General features: G+C 38.2%; 1 protein-coding gene across 5 annotated transcripts in view; it reads left to right on the forward strand.

The window, feature by feature from the left end:
• The window catches only part of gipr (gastric inhibitory polypeptide receptor), a 42,916-nt gene that overhangs the window by 22,624 nt on the left and 8,127 nt on the right, over nt 1–12,165 (forward strand). For 2 of the 5 annotated variants that reach the window (XM_058799319.1, XM_058799317.1), the window contains exons 2-5: nt 7,221–7,380; nt 7,689–7,785; nt 8,140–8,247; nt 9,055–9,173. In XM_058799319.1, the coding sequence (XP_058655302.1) occupies nt 7,324–7,380; nt 7,689–7,785; nt 8,140–8,247; nt 9,055–9,173 (381 nt within the window). In that variant the 5' untranslated portion in view covers nt 7,221–7,323. Of the gene's footprint in view, nt 1–3,526; nt 4,686–4,706; nt 7,381–7,688; nt 7,786–8,139; nt 8,248–9,054; nt 9,174–12,165 lie in introns of those variants that run through there. The other 3 variants (XM_058799320.1, XM_058799321.1, XM_058799318.1) reach the window with 3 other exon arrangements.

Genomic DNA, 12,165 nt, shown 5'->3' on the forward strand with positions numbered 1-12,165 from the left:
GCACTAATTGCAATACTGAGGTGGGAAATTATGATTTGTTGAAAGTCTGAGATGTTTATAAACAAGGTAACCCAGCCTTATTGATTTGAAACTTTTTTTATGCTTCATATTAATAATATATTCCCCTCTCCTACTGAAGTAATTCAAAAATGAACTCATTTATATGAGCTGAGTGTTAAAAAGAGATGACCTTGGCATCACAGCAGGGGCAGAAAAATACACTTCATCGCTTCATCATAATCATTATAGTTAATAGGACTGTGTGTGTGTGTTTATGTGAACGCTTTCTGCTGTAAAGTGAAAGCAGCTAATAAAATCCTTGAGTCCTTTTATGAGTTTAGTCTCTCAAATCATCACTGGTTGTTGGGTGTGCATACAGTAGTTTTGTCTGCCTGCTTTACATGCTTGATTTGAAACGCTTACAGACGCTATGAAAGAAACTGTAGCCGTGATTTGGCTTGCAGAATTGTCTGTTGCAGTTCCCGGAAAGACAGAAATATGCCATAAGACCTGAAGAAAGCACTGTCCTATTTGATTATGCACCCTGTTTTCAAGTGCCAAAGGATTTTACACCCCTTACTTTTTTTGGTTGTCTTTAAATATTTATGTTCACGGCCTTCTCGTTGTATACCGGCATCAGTGTTTGATTTATTCCTGGATTGTACAATGGTGCTATTTTGATCATCTTGTTTTGTATTTCACCACTTTGGGATATGCCAGGCTGATTCTGACCACAACAACTATAATGTTCCTACAGCTGTGGGTCTCAGGAGTATCTTGCAATTGCTTTTACCAGAAATAGAAACTAACTAGACTGTCTATTTTCAGATGATGTGTTAATGATTGTTTTGAAACACATGTTGTCAGAGAGTGGATGTGCAGTGTGGTGGGTTGAATGTTGGGTGAATATAGCAGGGTTTCACGGTTCACTGAATGTCCACCAAATACTAGATTTGGAGAAATGTACCAGAAAGGAATTCAACTCATGATTTTCTCATTAAAAATGAGAGTCTTGAAAATAAAGGTGTAGTTTTTCTAGTTAAAAGTGACATTGACATTTTGTGAGATGGAGTTTTCTGCTCAACTAAGGCAAAATGCAGATTCAGAGTGCACATTTAAAAAAACAAAAAAAACAAAAAAATTTCTCGGTGTCAGTGTTTTGACTTTGTAAGGCAGTGTTACTGTCTGAATTGGAATAGAAAATCTATTGTTTACAAATTTTAGGAGCATGAATCAAATTAATAAAAGGAGGCACGTAAGATCTTAGATAGAGGACTTGGACATTTGGGAGGTACTGTTATGTTCTTACCAACACACTCTCATGGCCGTTCGTAACTATTTTACATTTTTGGCAAATTGATGGTGACTACTTCTTATGAATTTGTATAATTGCAGTCATACGTTTTCATGCAATATTCATACTCTCCACTAAAAGTTAGGTTTGAGAATGTACCTTTATTCTAAAATTGTACGCATTCATATGAAATGTAAAATGGGTTATGTTTTCCCATGAGATTAGAACAGGTACGTACTCTGTTTTCTGGCAAAATATGGTTTCATTATATGCTTATTTTGACCTCACAGAATTCTTCTACATGTTTTTGGCTTCCTAAAAACAGTTGATATTCTAAACTGGTCACACTTTATTCTAAGGCCCAGTTTTTGCTATTAACAAACCATTATGTAAGGGATAATCAATGGCCTCCGCTGTGCGTTGGGCGGTTCTTCGCCTCCACGTCATGCATTCAAATCGTTTAATGCACAGCTAGCCGTGGATTATCCCGTTTATGCCATGGTCATTTCCCAGCATTCACATATTAAAGATGTTAATAATATTTGTGCTGCAATATTTGACCGGAATGATAAAAATGACGGTTATTTTAATCTGTATTACTATTCAACTGTAACTGTATGTTACTATGGTTACCAATGTTTATAGGAAGCGCATTAATATAGAACGTGATTAAACTGACCTGGAACTACCTGTGCAGTTAAATGAATTTAATCAACACCTGCCAGCCAATCAGAATCGAGTATTCAGACGGACCATGGCATAAGACTTAATAAACTCCTAATTTTCCGCTTATTAATAGTCAGTAAGGTAGTTATTAAATTTAGGGATGTAGAATATGGTCATGGAGAATATGTGCTTTATAAGTGCTAATAAACAGCCAATATGTTATTAATCGGCATGCTAATAAGCAAAGTTAATAGTGAGAACTGGTCCCTACAGAACTGTCACCAAACTATTATATTCTTGTGGAACTTACTGTCAGTACCAGCTTTAAAAATAACTGATTTGATTTTGAATATTTCTGAATCACTCTCCAAACAAAGGCTGGACTGCATATAAGCTCACAGAGAATGCATTACAGTCCTCTAAATATAAATAATCAGATACGGCTAATGGAATATCCACGTTTTTACTTTTTGATCCTTTGAACTTTGGGACTGCTTTTGGGAAATCATTTTTAATGTTCATAGATCACTATGAAAGATGTAGTAGAGGAATGTTAAACAAGCTGCTTTGAACAGAGAGTGTATGCCATTAAATTTAGTACAAGGAGGTCCTGGGTTTCAGTGCTTTAATAGATCTCCAAACATGCCCATTCTGCATTCCAGTTCTCTGAGCGGAGAACAACACTCACCCATCAAACACAATACAGACCTTTGATGATTTATATGAATTATATTTGGCTTGTCAACCTAACAAAGCAACATCTAAATCAAACTATCCAGGGGTTTAAAGCAATGGCTGTCTATTCTGTGCCAGGTGAGCTACAGTTCTGGCAAAAATGACTTTTTTCAAACCCCTGTGAACTTTGACGTATTCTGTATTTATTCACATTAGAAAAAGACAGGAATATGATGCTGGACAATTGATGGTGCAAGCCTGATGTAACCTTTTTAAAATTCATTAAAGTAATAGTTCACCCAAAAATAAAATTTGCTGAACTCACTCTCAGGCCATCCAAGATGTAGATCAGTTTGTTTCTTCATCAGAACAGATTTGAAGAAATGTATCTCTCATTCTGACGGCACCCATTCACTGCAGATGATCCATTGGTGAGCAAGTGATGTAATGCTAAATTTTTTCAAATCTGTTCTGATGAAGAAACAAACTTATCTACATCTCGGAGGGCCTAAGGGTGAGTATATTTTCAGCAAATTATTTTTTTTGGGTGAACTGCTCCTTTAAAAAGTGCATAGATGCCACACGACTGTAGGATACGTTGTCTACTTACATGGGTAATAAATGATGGTGCATTTGAGGTCAGACTGCAGGCAGCCTGTGAGCTGTGTAAACAAGTATATAGCCGTAGCTAATCTGGTTCACTAATGTTGTTGCTGCTTTTAAGGTTTAGTTGGTGTTGCACTTATCAGACACACTGTGAAGGCCTCTGAGTGCAGGACCGCCTAAGACATACGCTATTACTCTCTTTTCACTTTCTATTTATGCCAGAGCTTTAAGTGAAGGGCACTCTTATAAATCGCCAATCCCAAATTCAGTTTGGGTTGAATTTCAAGGAATGTGAAAAATCAAGATGCTTTCCCTAACTTGCATTGATTGTTTGCAGAAACACACGAGAATTGAGTTTTAAAAAAAGTTTTTTTCCTATGGTTACATTAATGATACTTTTGCATAATTAGACAAAGTCTGGTCCTTATTGCAGATTATTTTTTACTTGATATGAAATACGTGATGTCACAACTTCATGGTGGAATTTTTGTCTGTCCAAAAGTCATTTTACAGACAAAATTAAGTCACTTTCACATTAATGGCAGTGAATAGGTTATTTTCATTGCTGTTAAAGTGAAATAGCTGAACATAAACATAGGAGCCTGAGAAAAATGCTCATTTTAGAAGAAAATTTCAAATGGTACTTAGAGGCTTTTGCATCTGAACTGTTCATATTGAATGATTTCTGAAGGATCATGTAACACATGTAAGACTGAAGTAATGACTGCTGAAAATTCAGTTTTTCCATTACAGAAATAAACTTTTTAAAATATGCTCAAATAGAAAACGGTTATTTTAAACTGTAATAATATTTCACAATATCACCTTTTTTATTTATATTGATCAAATAAATGCATCCGTGGTGAGCGTAAGAGATTTTCAAAAGCAAAAAACAGACAATCAAACTTTTGAACGGTAATGTAAGTGTGGTGGAATATGATTCAGGGCTGGTAACCTGATGGTTGCTGATTTAAATCCCACAAGGAGTCATGAGATATCATTATTGAATGATGCATTTATATAGCGCTTTATTGTGTATTGCTGTACACCCAAAGCACTTTACAATCATGTGGGGCGGGGTCTCTCCTCAACCACCACCAGTGTGCAGCATCCACTAGGATGATGCGACGGCAGCCACAGGACAACGGCGCCAGTGCGCTCACCACACACCAGCTACAGGTGGAGAGGAGAGAGTGTCATAGAGCCAATCAAGTGGATGGGGATTATTAGGAGGCCATGACTGATAAAGGCCAGTGGAGGGAATCTGGCCAGGACACCGGGGTTATACCCCTACTCTTTAAGAGAAGTGCCATGGGATTTTTAATGACCACAGAGAGTCAGGACCTCGGTTTAACGTCTCATCCGAAAGACGGTTATTGAGACTTTGACTAAGAAACTTTACTCCAGGTTACTCCAGGAGGATTGTGCCTGTATTAAGTGCACTGTAAGTAAATTAATAATGAACTAAAAGACTTTTTATGTGCTAAATGACTACTCTGTCTACTTACATTCTCTGTTATTCTTTTCATATTGTGATGTGCAGTTAATCAGTGGGCCTAGTTGATTTGTCTGACCAAAATGATGACTGTTTTCCTGCAGCTCTGTGATGTTGTGCCTAAGCAGTGTTGCTCTATTGATTGTATGGAAACTGATATGCCTGGAATAAAACATACTTGCCAGCTTAACTGGCAGGCGAATGCTCTTCTTATCCTTAAATGGTTGCTTGTGAAATGTCGGTTGGTGTGCCATAAGGGTTGGCAAACCGATGTGATTTAAAGTAATTTGACTGTGTCCAGGGTTTGGTGTAATTATATTTTTGGCTGGGGCACAAATGGATATCCTGGGTTAAGTATACTCGATGAATTAATCAAAAGAACTTTTAAGGTGATGCAATATAAACATTGTAGAATTGGTTTCTGGCCTTCATGGCTAATTTGTTGTGTAACTCTAAGAGTCATGCAGCACTCCCCAAAATTATTTGTTTAAAAATGTGCCCAGAACTTTAATGATGGCATGACAACACAATCATAAATAAAGGCTGATGACATATGCTCAGAATGCTGTCTCAAACATCTAGTCCTAGGGATGACTGGGGGAAATAATGCTAAGTGCAATTAAATTAAATAAAAATGCAACAATAAAGCAAAATATGACAAATTTAGTAGGGTGGAGAAAACACTTCCCTTAAGTTTTGTTGTTGATATTACTGTATTTTGGCACAAATGCATCTCTCACTTGGCCCTAATCATCATCATCAAATCAAAACCATGGTTAATCATGAATTGTGCCAAACGCATTATGCAAAAAGCATCACACTATTGAAATTTTAGAGACATTTAAATACTAAAATTGTCTGTTTTGATCTATTCTGTTAATGTGATGCAAATAGTTTTGTATAAAGACGTAATAAATTTCAGTATTTGATTTTGCTTTTTAATAATTTTAGTACTAAATTGGGTCAGCATCTAAACATTTGGGAACTGAAACAAAGCCAGTTCAAAACTACTTCATTGTACCACTATTTAGGGAAACATTTGAAGGAAATATTACCAGTTTTCATGTTTATATAACCAGCTACATAAGTAAATATATAATCATAATTATCAACTCTAGCGTTAAGACTTTACAGACTGTGCTCAAGGTCAAAGTTTTTCCCTTTTTATTGAATTATTGAAATTACAGGTGAATTTTAAAAGGAAGAAGACGTAAACTCTGTTTATATTCCCTTAACAATGTGATTACAGTGATTACATGGGTGTCCTCTTCCTGAATTTCATTCTTTAAGTCCACATTGTGGGTTTGTTTATACCCTCAGCACTTTCCAGCCTGTTTAACACAAAACCAACTAAATTATTCAACACCAACCTGATCATACATGATTTAGCAGGACACTCCTTTATTTACATCATCTCGATTAAGCATACTGTTTCCTCCTTTTGAGCACGCTTGAAGAGACTTCAGTCAACTGTTTCTCAGGAAAGGATTTCAAATGACCTTCCTCCTTGAACCATGATCGATTGAGCTGAGATTTAGCGGCAGTGTCTGGATTTTGTCGTCTGCTGAAGGGCTCAGTCACCCAATTTTGACGAAGGCAAAGTTTATTTTTAGAGTAACTTCTAATCTTTTATGTGGTTTTCTCATCCATAATTCATGTTCTAATCCACTGTATTTTGTGAATTTCAAGTCTTTCTGTCACGTTTCACTGATTTTAGGCATGGTCTGATAATTAATATTATTAAAACATGTTATTGCCCATAAATGTCTGATATTCTATGATATTTTTTAATTCTACATTAATTATATAAGCTTAAAATGCAAAAATAACAAAAAAACGTATGAAAACGATATTGTTCAAGATTGCATTTATCAGTGTTATTAAATAACTAATGTTTTTAAATATTGAGTTGAATTAAGGTCTTTGCTCGTCTGAAATTTTCGCACATTAAAAAATAAATACGACCTTGCATTGAAACAATCACGTTTACATAATGCCTCCAAAACTTTCGTCCGTCATTAAAAAAATCGTATCAGCTTAGATTTCCTGTGTTTTCGCATCCTTAGCAAGCATTTTGATGGGAAAGGATGACGAATACGAAAAACCCCGAAAAACCCCGAAAAGACACTTATGAAAATTTCAGACTCAGTGTGCAAGGACCTTGACTCTTTACTGGCAGGTCTGGTGTTTCTGAAGTGGCTGACATAATGCTTGTTTGGATTATGTAATGAACGAATGAACTACATATGTACATGTCTAAGGAAAAAGTGACAAACCTTTATGTCAAGTTAATGCAGGTGTGGGTCAGATGGACAGCAACTTTCATGGTAATGTTTTATTGCAGAAGTTTTAATAAGGCCACATAACGTATAGGCAGACAGAGACTGGAGGTTCAAGAGCTTGGAGTCATCTGGTTGTTAATTCTTTTCGAGCGGTCAGATCTGTGTTTCCCTTAGTATTCTCTGCTGTGTTTTGATCCTGAAGGGTGCAGCTGGTGGCACGTAGGTTTGAAAGAATGGCCTACCCTGGTTCTGGTTGGACGATGGCCCAGCTTTAAGATGTATGACTCCTGGTACCTGTCTCAGTGATGAAGAGCACCTCCACCATCTTCTTCCTCACTCTAGCTGTCCTGTGCAGAGCTGAGGTATTGATCAACATATACATTTTACAGCAAAAGACAACAAGTCTCTGTGTGTGTGCTTTTTTTTTCAAAGTTAATTTTTGAACTTGAAGGTTTCAGTCTTTCATTGTAATAAACAAAAAAGGTTGCAGAAGAGTGTTTTTGCAGCGATGCCTTAACAACCGTTTTTGGGTTCATCAAAGAAACTTTCAGTGAACAGTTCTTTAAAAAAAAACATTTTTTCTTAGTAAGAATTTTTTGCATGTAGGGTGATGAATTTTGGACAATAAGACCAGAAACATGTATCAAAGCAGTAAATATGTGTCTTTCAGAGTGTGAGTGGGAAGACGGTGAAGGACACAGTGCAGGAATGGAACAGGTATCGGAACGAGTGCATCATGAAGATAAGCTCACAACCCACCCCCTCGGGTAGGCTTTAGTTCATCCCATCTGTGTGTGTGTGTGTGTGTGTGTGTGTGTGTGTGTGTCTATATCAACATCGGAAAACAGCTAGTTGAGATTTACTATGTCTATAAAGAGACGTAAACACACAGAGAGGAATGTTTCGCTACCGACTCTAAATGTTTGTCATGAATCTTTCTCGCAATATAAATCTTACTTGCCTAAAGAGTGTCAATAATGATAATGTTACACTTCTAACATGGAATTTGACAATTAGATATACAATTTCATTTATAATGTAAGCACTGACAGGAGTATATAGAAGTATTGAACCTGTGTGGATCAGTGTCATATTCACATTAAGTCTATTTTCTCCATTAGGTTTGTTTTGCAAAAGCATGTTTGATATGTACGCTTGTTGGACAGATGGAGTTCCCAACACAACTGTGAAAGTGCCGTGTCCCTGGTATTTGCCTTGGTATGATCAAGGTATGGCTGCCAATAATAGTGCCTATTGGCATGGGAAAATATAAATATGTTTTACAAATTTCATGCAGTTCACCAATTTCATCTTAAAGCTTAAAGAAATAGTCTACCCAAAAACTTTGGCATCAATCACTCTTGTGCCATTCCAAACTTAGATTTACTTATGTGAAACGTAAAAGATGATATTTTGAAGAATGTTGTAACTAAACAGTTTTGGTTTCCCTTTACTTTCATTGTATGACAAAAAATGCAGTGGAAGTCAATGGGAGCCGAACTTGAAGGTGAATAAATGATGACAGAATTTTCAAACCTTTGTTTATCTTAAAATAATGTTTATGCTAATTCCAATTATGGGATTTTCTGTATGAGTCATTAAAAAACCTGTAGGTATAATCCTAGTGTGTTGTAAGTGGATCTCAGGACATTTATATACAGTTTCTAAGCTGTTCTGACTTATTGGCATTTTATTTTCTGCCAGGTAAAAGCCATACGTAGTAGTATTTTGGTATTAGCATTAGTAGTACTAAATACAGTACTTTTAGTATTAGTATTTTGAAAGGGTACTGCTTCAGTGACAGTTTTGAACCTTTTTTCAGAGAGTGTTGCATTCTTTTAGAATATGCTAACCATAAGAATGAGCAATAATGGTGTTTTTGTTAGCACATTATGAATTATGCTGTTGGTTATAATTTATGTGACTGTGTTCAGTCAGCAATGAATTAATAAAAAGGTTCATAGTGGACTCTCAAATATTAGACATGTTTGAAAGCAGTAACTCAAAGATGTCTTGTCTGTTACTGTCCTCTGTAGTGCGCAATGGGTTTGTGTCACGGGAATGTGGTCCAGATGGACAGTGGCTCACCGTCAACGACAGCCGCACATGGAGAGACCACTCACAATGCAATGCAGATGAAAACCATGAGAATCAGGTAAAGAGACCCCAAACAGAGCGTTATATGGTGTGTAAAATGAGAAATAAACCTAAAATGAGAGTGTATATGGTTTGTGTTTTCAAAACATTTTTTTTCTGTTTACCAAAAACAGTAATATTGTGAAATATACAGTATCTCACAGAAGTGAGTACACCCCTCACATTTTTGTAAATATTTTATTTATTTTCATGTGACAACACTGAAGAAATGACACTTTGCTACAATGTAAAGTAGTCAGTGTACAGCTTGTATAACAGTGTAAATTTGTTGTCCCCTCAAAATAACTCAACACACAGCCATTAATGTCTAAACCGCTGGCCACAAAAGTGAGTACACCCCTAAGTGAAAATGTCCAAATTGGGCCCAAAGTGTCAATATTTTGTGTGGCCACCATTATTTTCCAGCACTGCCTTAACCCTCTTGGGCATGGAGTTCACCAGAGCTTCACAGGTTGCCACTGGAGTCCTCTTCCACTCCTCCATGAGGACATCACAGAGCTGGTGGATGTTAGAGACCTTGCGCTCCTCCACCTTCTGTTTGAGGATGACCCACAGATTCTCAATAGGGTTTAGGTCTGGAGACATGCTTGGCCAGTTCATCACCTTTACCCTCAGCTTCTTTAGCAAGGCAGTGGTCGTCTTGGAGGTGTGTTTGGGGTCGTTATCATGTTGGAATACTGCCCTGCAGCCCAGTCTCCGAAGGGAGGGGATCATGCTCTGCTTCAGTATGTCACAGTACACGTTGGCATTCATGGTTCCCTCAATGAACTGTAGCTCCCCAGTGCCGGCAGCACTCATGCAGCCCCAGACCATGACACTCCCACCACCATGCTTGACTGTAGGCAAGACACACTTGTCTTTGTACTCCTCACCTGGTTGCCGCCACACCAGCTTGACAACATCTGAACCAAATAAGTTTATCTTGGTCTCATCAGACCACAGGACATGGTTTCAGTAATCCATATCCTTAGTCTGCTTGTCTTCAGCAAACTGCTTGCGGGCTTTCTTGTGCATCATCTTTAGAAGAGGCTTCCTTCTGGGACGACAGCCATGCAGACCAATTTGATGCAGCGTGCGGCGTATGGTCTGAGCACTGACAGGCTGACCCCCCACCCCTTCAACCTCTGCAGCAATGCTGGCAGCACTCATACGTCTATTTCGAAAACAACCTCTGGATATGACGCTGAGCACGTGCACTCAACTTCTTTGGTCGACCATGGCGAGGCCTGTTCTGAGTGGAACCTGTCCTGTTAAACCGCTGTATGGTCTTGGCCACCGTGCTGCAGCTCAGTTTCAGGGTCTTGGCAATCTTTGTATAGAGCTACGTGCATGAACTGTGTACCGATTGATATGATCCCTACACCGTGTTCATTGCTTCCTACTCCCTGAGCAGGGGAAATCCGTTGAAGTTTACTTCACTTCGGAACATTCATTCATGGATTTGCGCTGTGCAGCGCACACAGAGGAGTGGACATCATATACCTCTGTAAATAAATACAATTTAAATTCACGTCTCGCACACTTTAATGCCCTTTGAATGGAACGTATACACTCGTTTTAAACTGGAATCATGGCGGAGTATCCGATGATGTCCACTTCGCAGGGCACTTATGGTCGGATAGAACAAACGTTGTACGTGATAAGAGATGCATACGAAATATGCAGAGCGGGGGGGGGCGCGAGGACTGGGATTAGGAAACGCTGGCCTACGCCATCTTTATGTAGAGCAACAATTCTTTTTTTCAGATCCTCAGAGTTCTTTGCCATGAGGTGCCATGTTGAACTTCCAGTGACCAGTATGAGAGAGTGAGAGCAATAACACCAAATTTAACACACCTGCTCCCCATTCACACCTGAGACCATGTAACACTAACGAGTCACATGACACCTGGGAGAGAAAATGGCTAATTGGGCCCAATTTGGACATTTTCACTTAAGCTGGCTGCACACTAGACGTTTTTCAAATCTTAAACGATTTTAAAACCATGGGAGACCACAGACATGAAGACAGTTCAACTGATTTTTAGCCTTATAATCCTCTGAACGCACACACCAGACAATTCAACCAGACCGCGAGACCACACACTTGAAGATTGTAGGAACGATTTCACAGTCACACGAAATCTCACTGACACTCGTGAGATCAAACGTGACTAGAGAAGAAAAACAAATAGAGGACAATCAACATTGTCAGCTGGCTCTCCTGGCGCGCGTTCTGTTTCACAGTGAAAAACAAAGTATAGAAAAGAATATGGGTGATATTCTCTGCTTTCATGACATGTTTGTGGCTGCCAAGTTTCAGCTATAGAACCATGCAACATCCGGTAGGTGACACATGCTCGCTCTCATTGGCTATCGTGGGTATCACGTCAGAGGCAGCCCGATGAAGAGTTGTAAATATCAAACATGTTTGATATTTACAATTTGAGTTCTGCGCCGCTCCGTCTCAGTCGGGAACAGATAAATAATCGTAATGACATCACACAATAGAGGATTTTTGGACAAAAAAATCACTTGCGACAAGCCGCAAATCAGGCCACACCCTCCAATCGTTCAGGGTGCAAATCGTGCTTAAAATCGGCCTTAAAATCCTCTAGTGTGCGGCCAGCCTTAGGGGTATACTCATTTTGTGGCCAGAGGTTTAGACATTAATGGCATTAAGTGTGTTGAGTTATTTTGAGGGGACAGCAAATTTACACTGTTATACAAGCTGTACATTTCAAAACATTGAAATTAGTTGTTTGGCTTTGTTGAATTCAAGTTGCAATTCAGTAATTTCCACTTCCTGTTGTTTAAGTTCAAATTAAAATTCCAGTTTTAACTTCCTGCCCTTCTAGATTATTAAATAAAGTAAATTCTCATTTCTTAAAATCTGAATTCTTCAGCGCCCTGTCAGGCACAAGTTCATGCCATTGTTCAAAATGACAAAAAAAATGTTCACTGAAAGAAACCAAGAAATGACGTTAACAATTTAGATTGTGATGTATAGA

This window comes from Onychostoma macrolepis, chromosome 15 (assembly GCF_012432095.1).
Source record: "Onychostoma macrolepis isolate SWU-2019 chromosome 15, ASM1243209v1, whole genome shotgun sequence".
Lineage (NCBI taxonomy): Eukaryota > Metazoa > Chordata > Actinopteri > Cypriniformes > Cyprinidae > Onychostoma > Onychostoma macrolepis.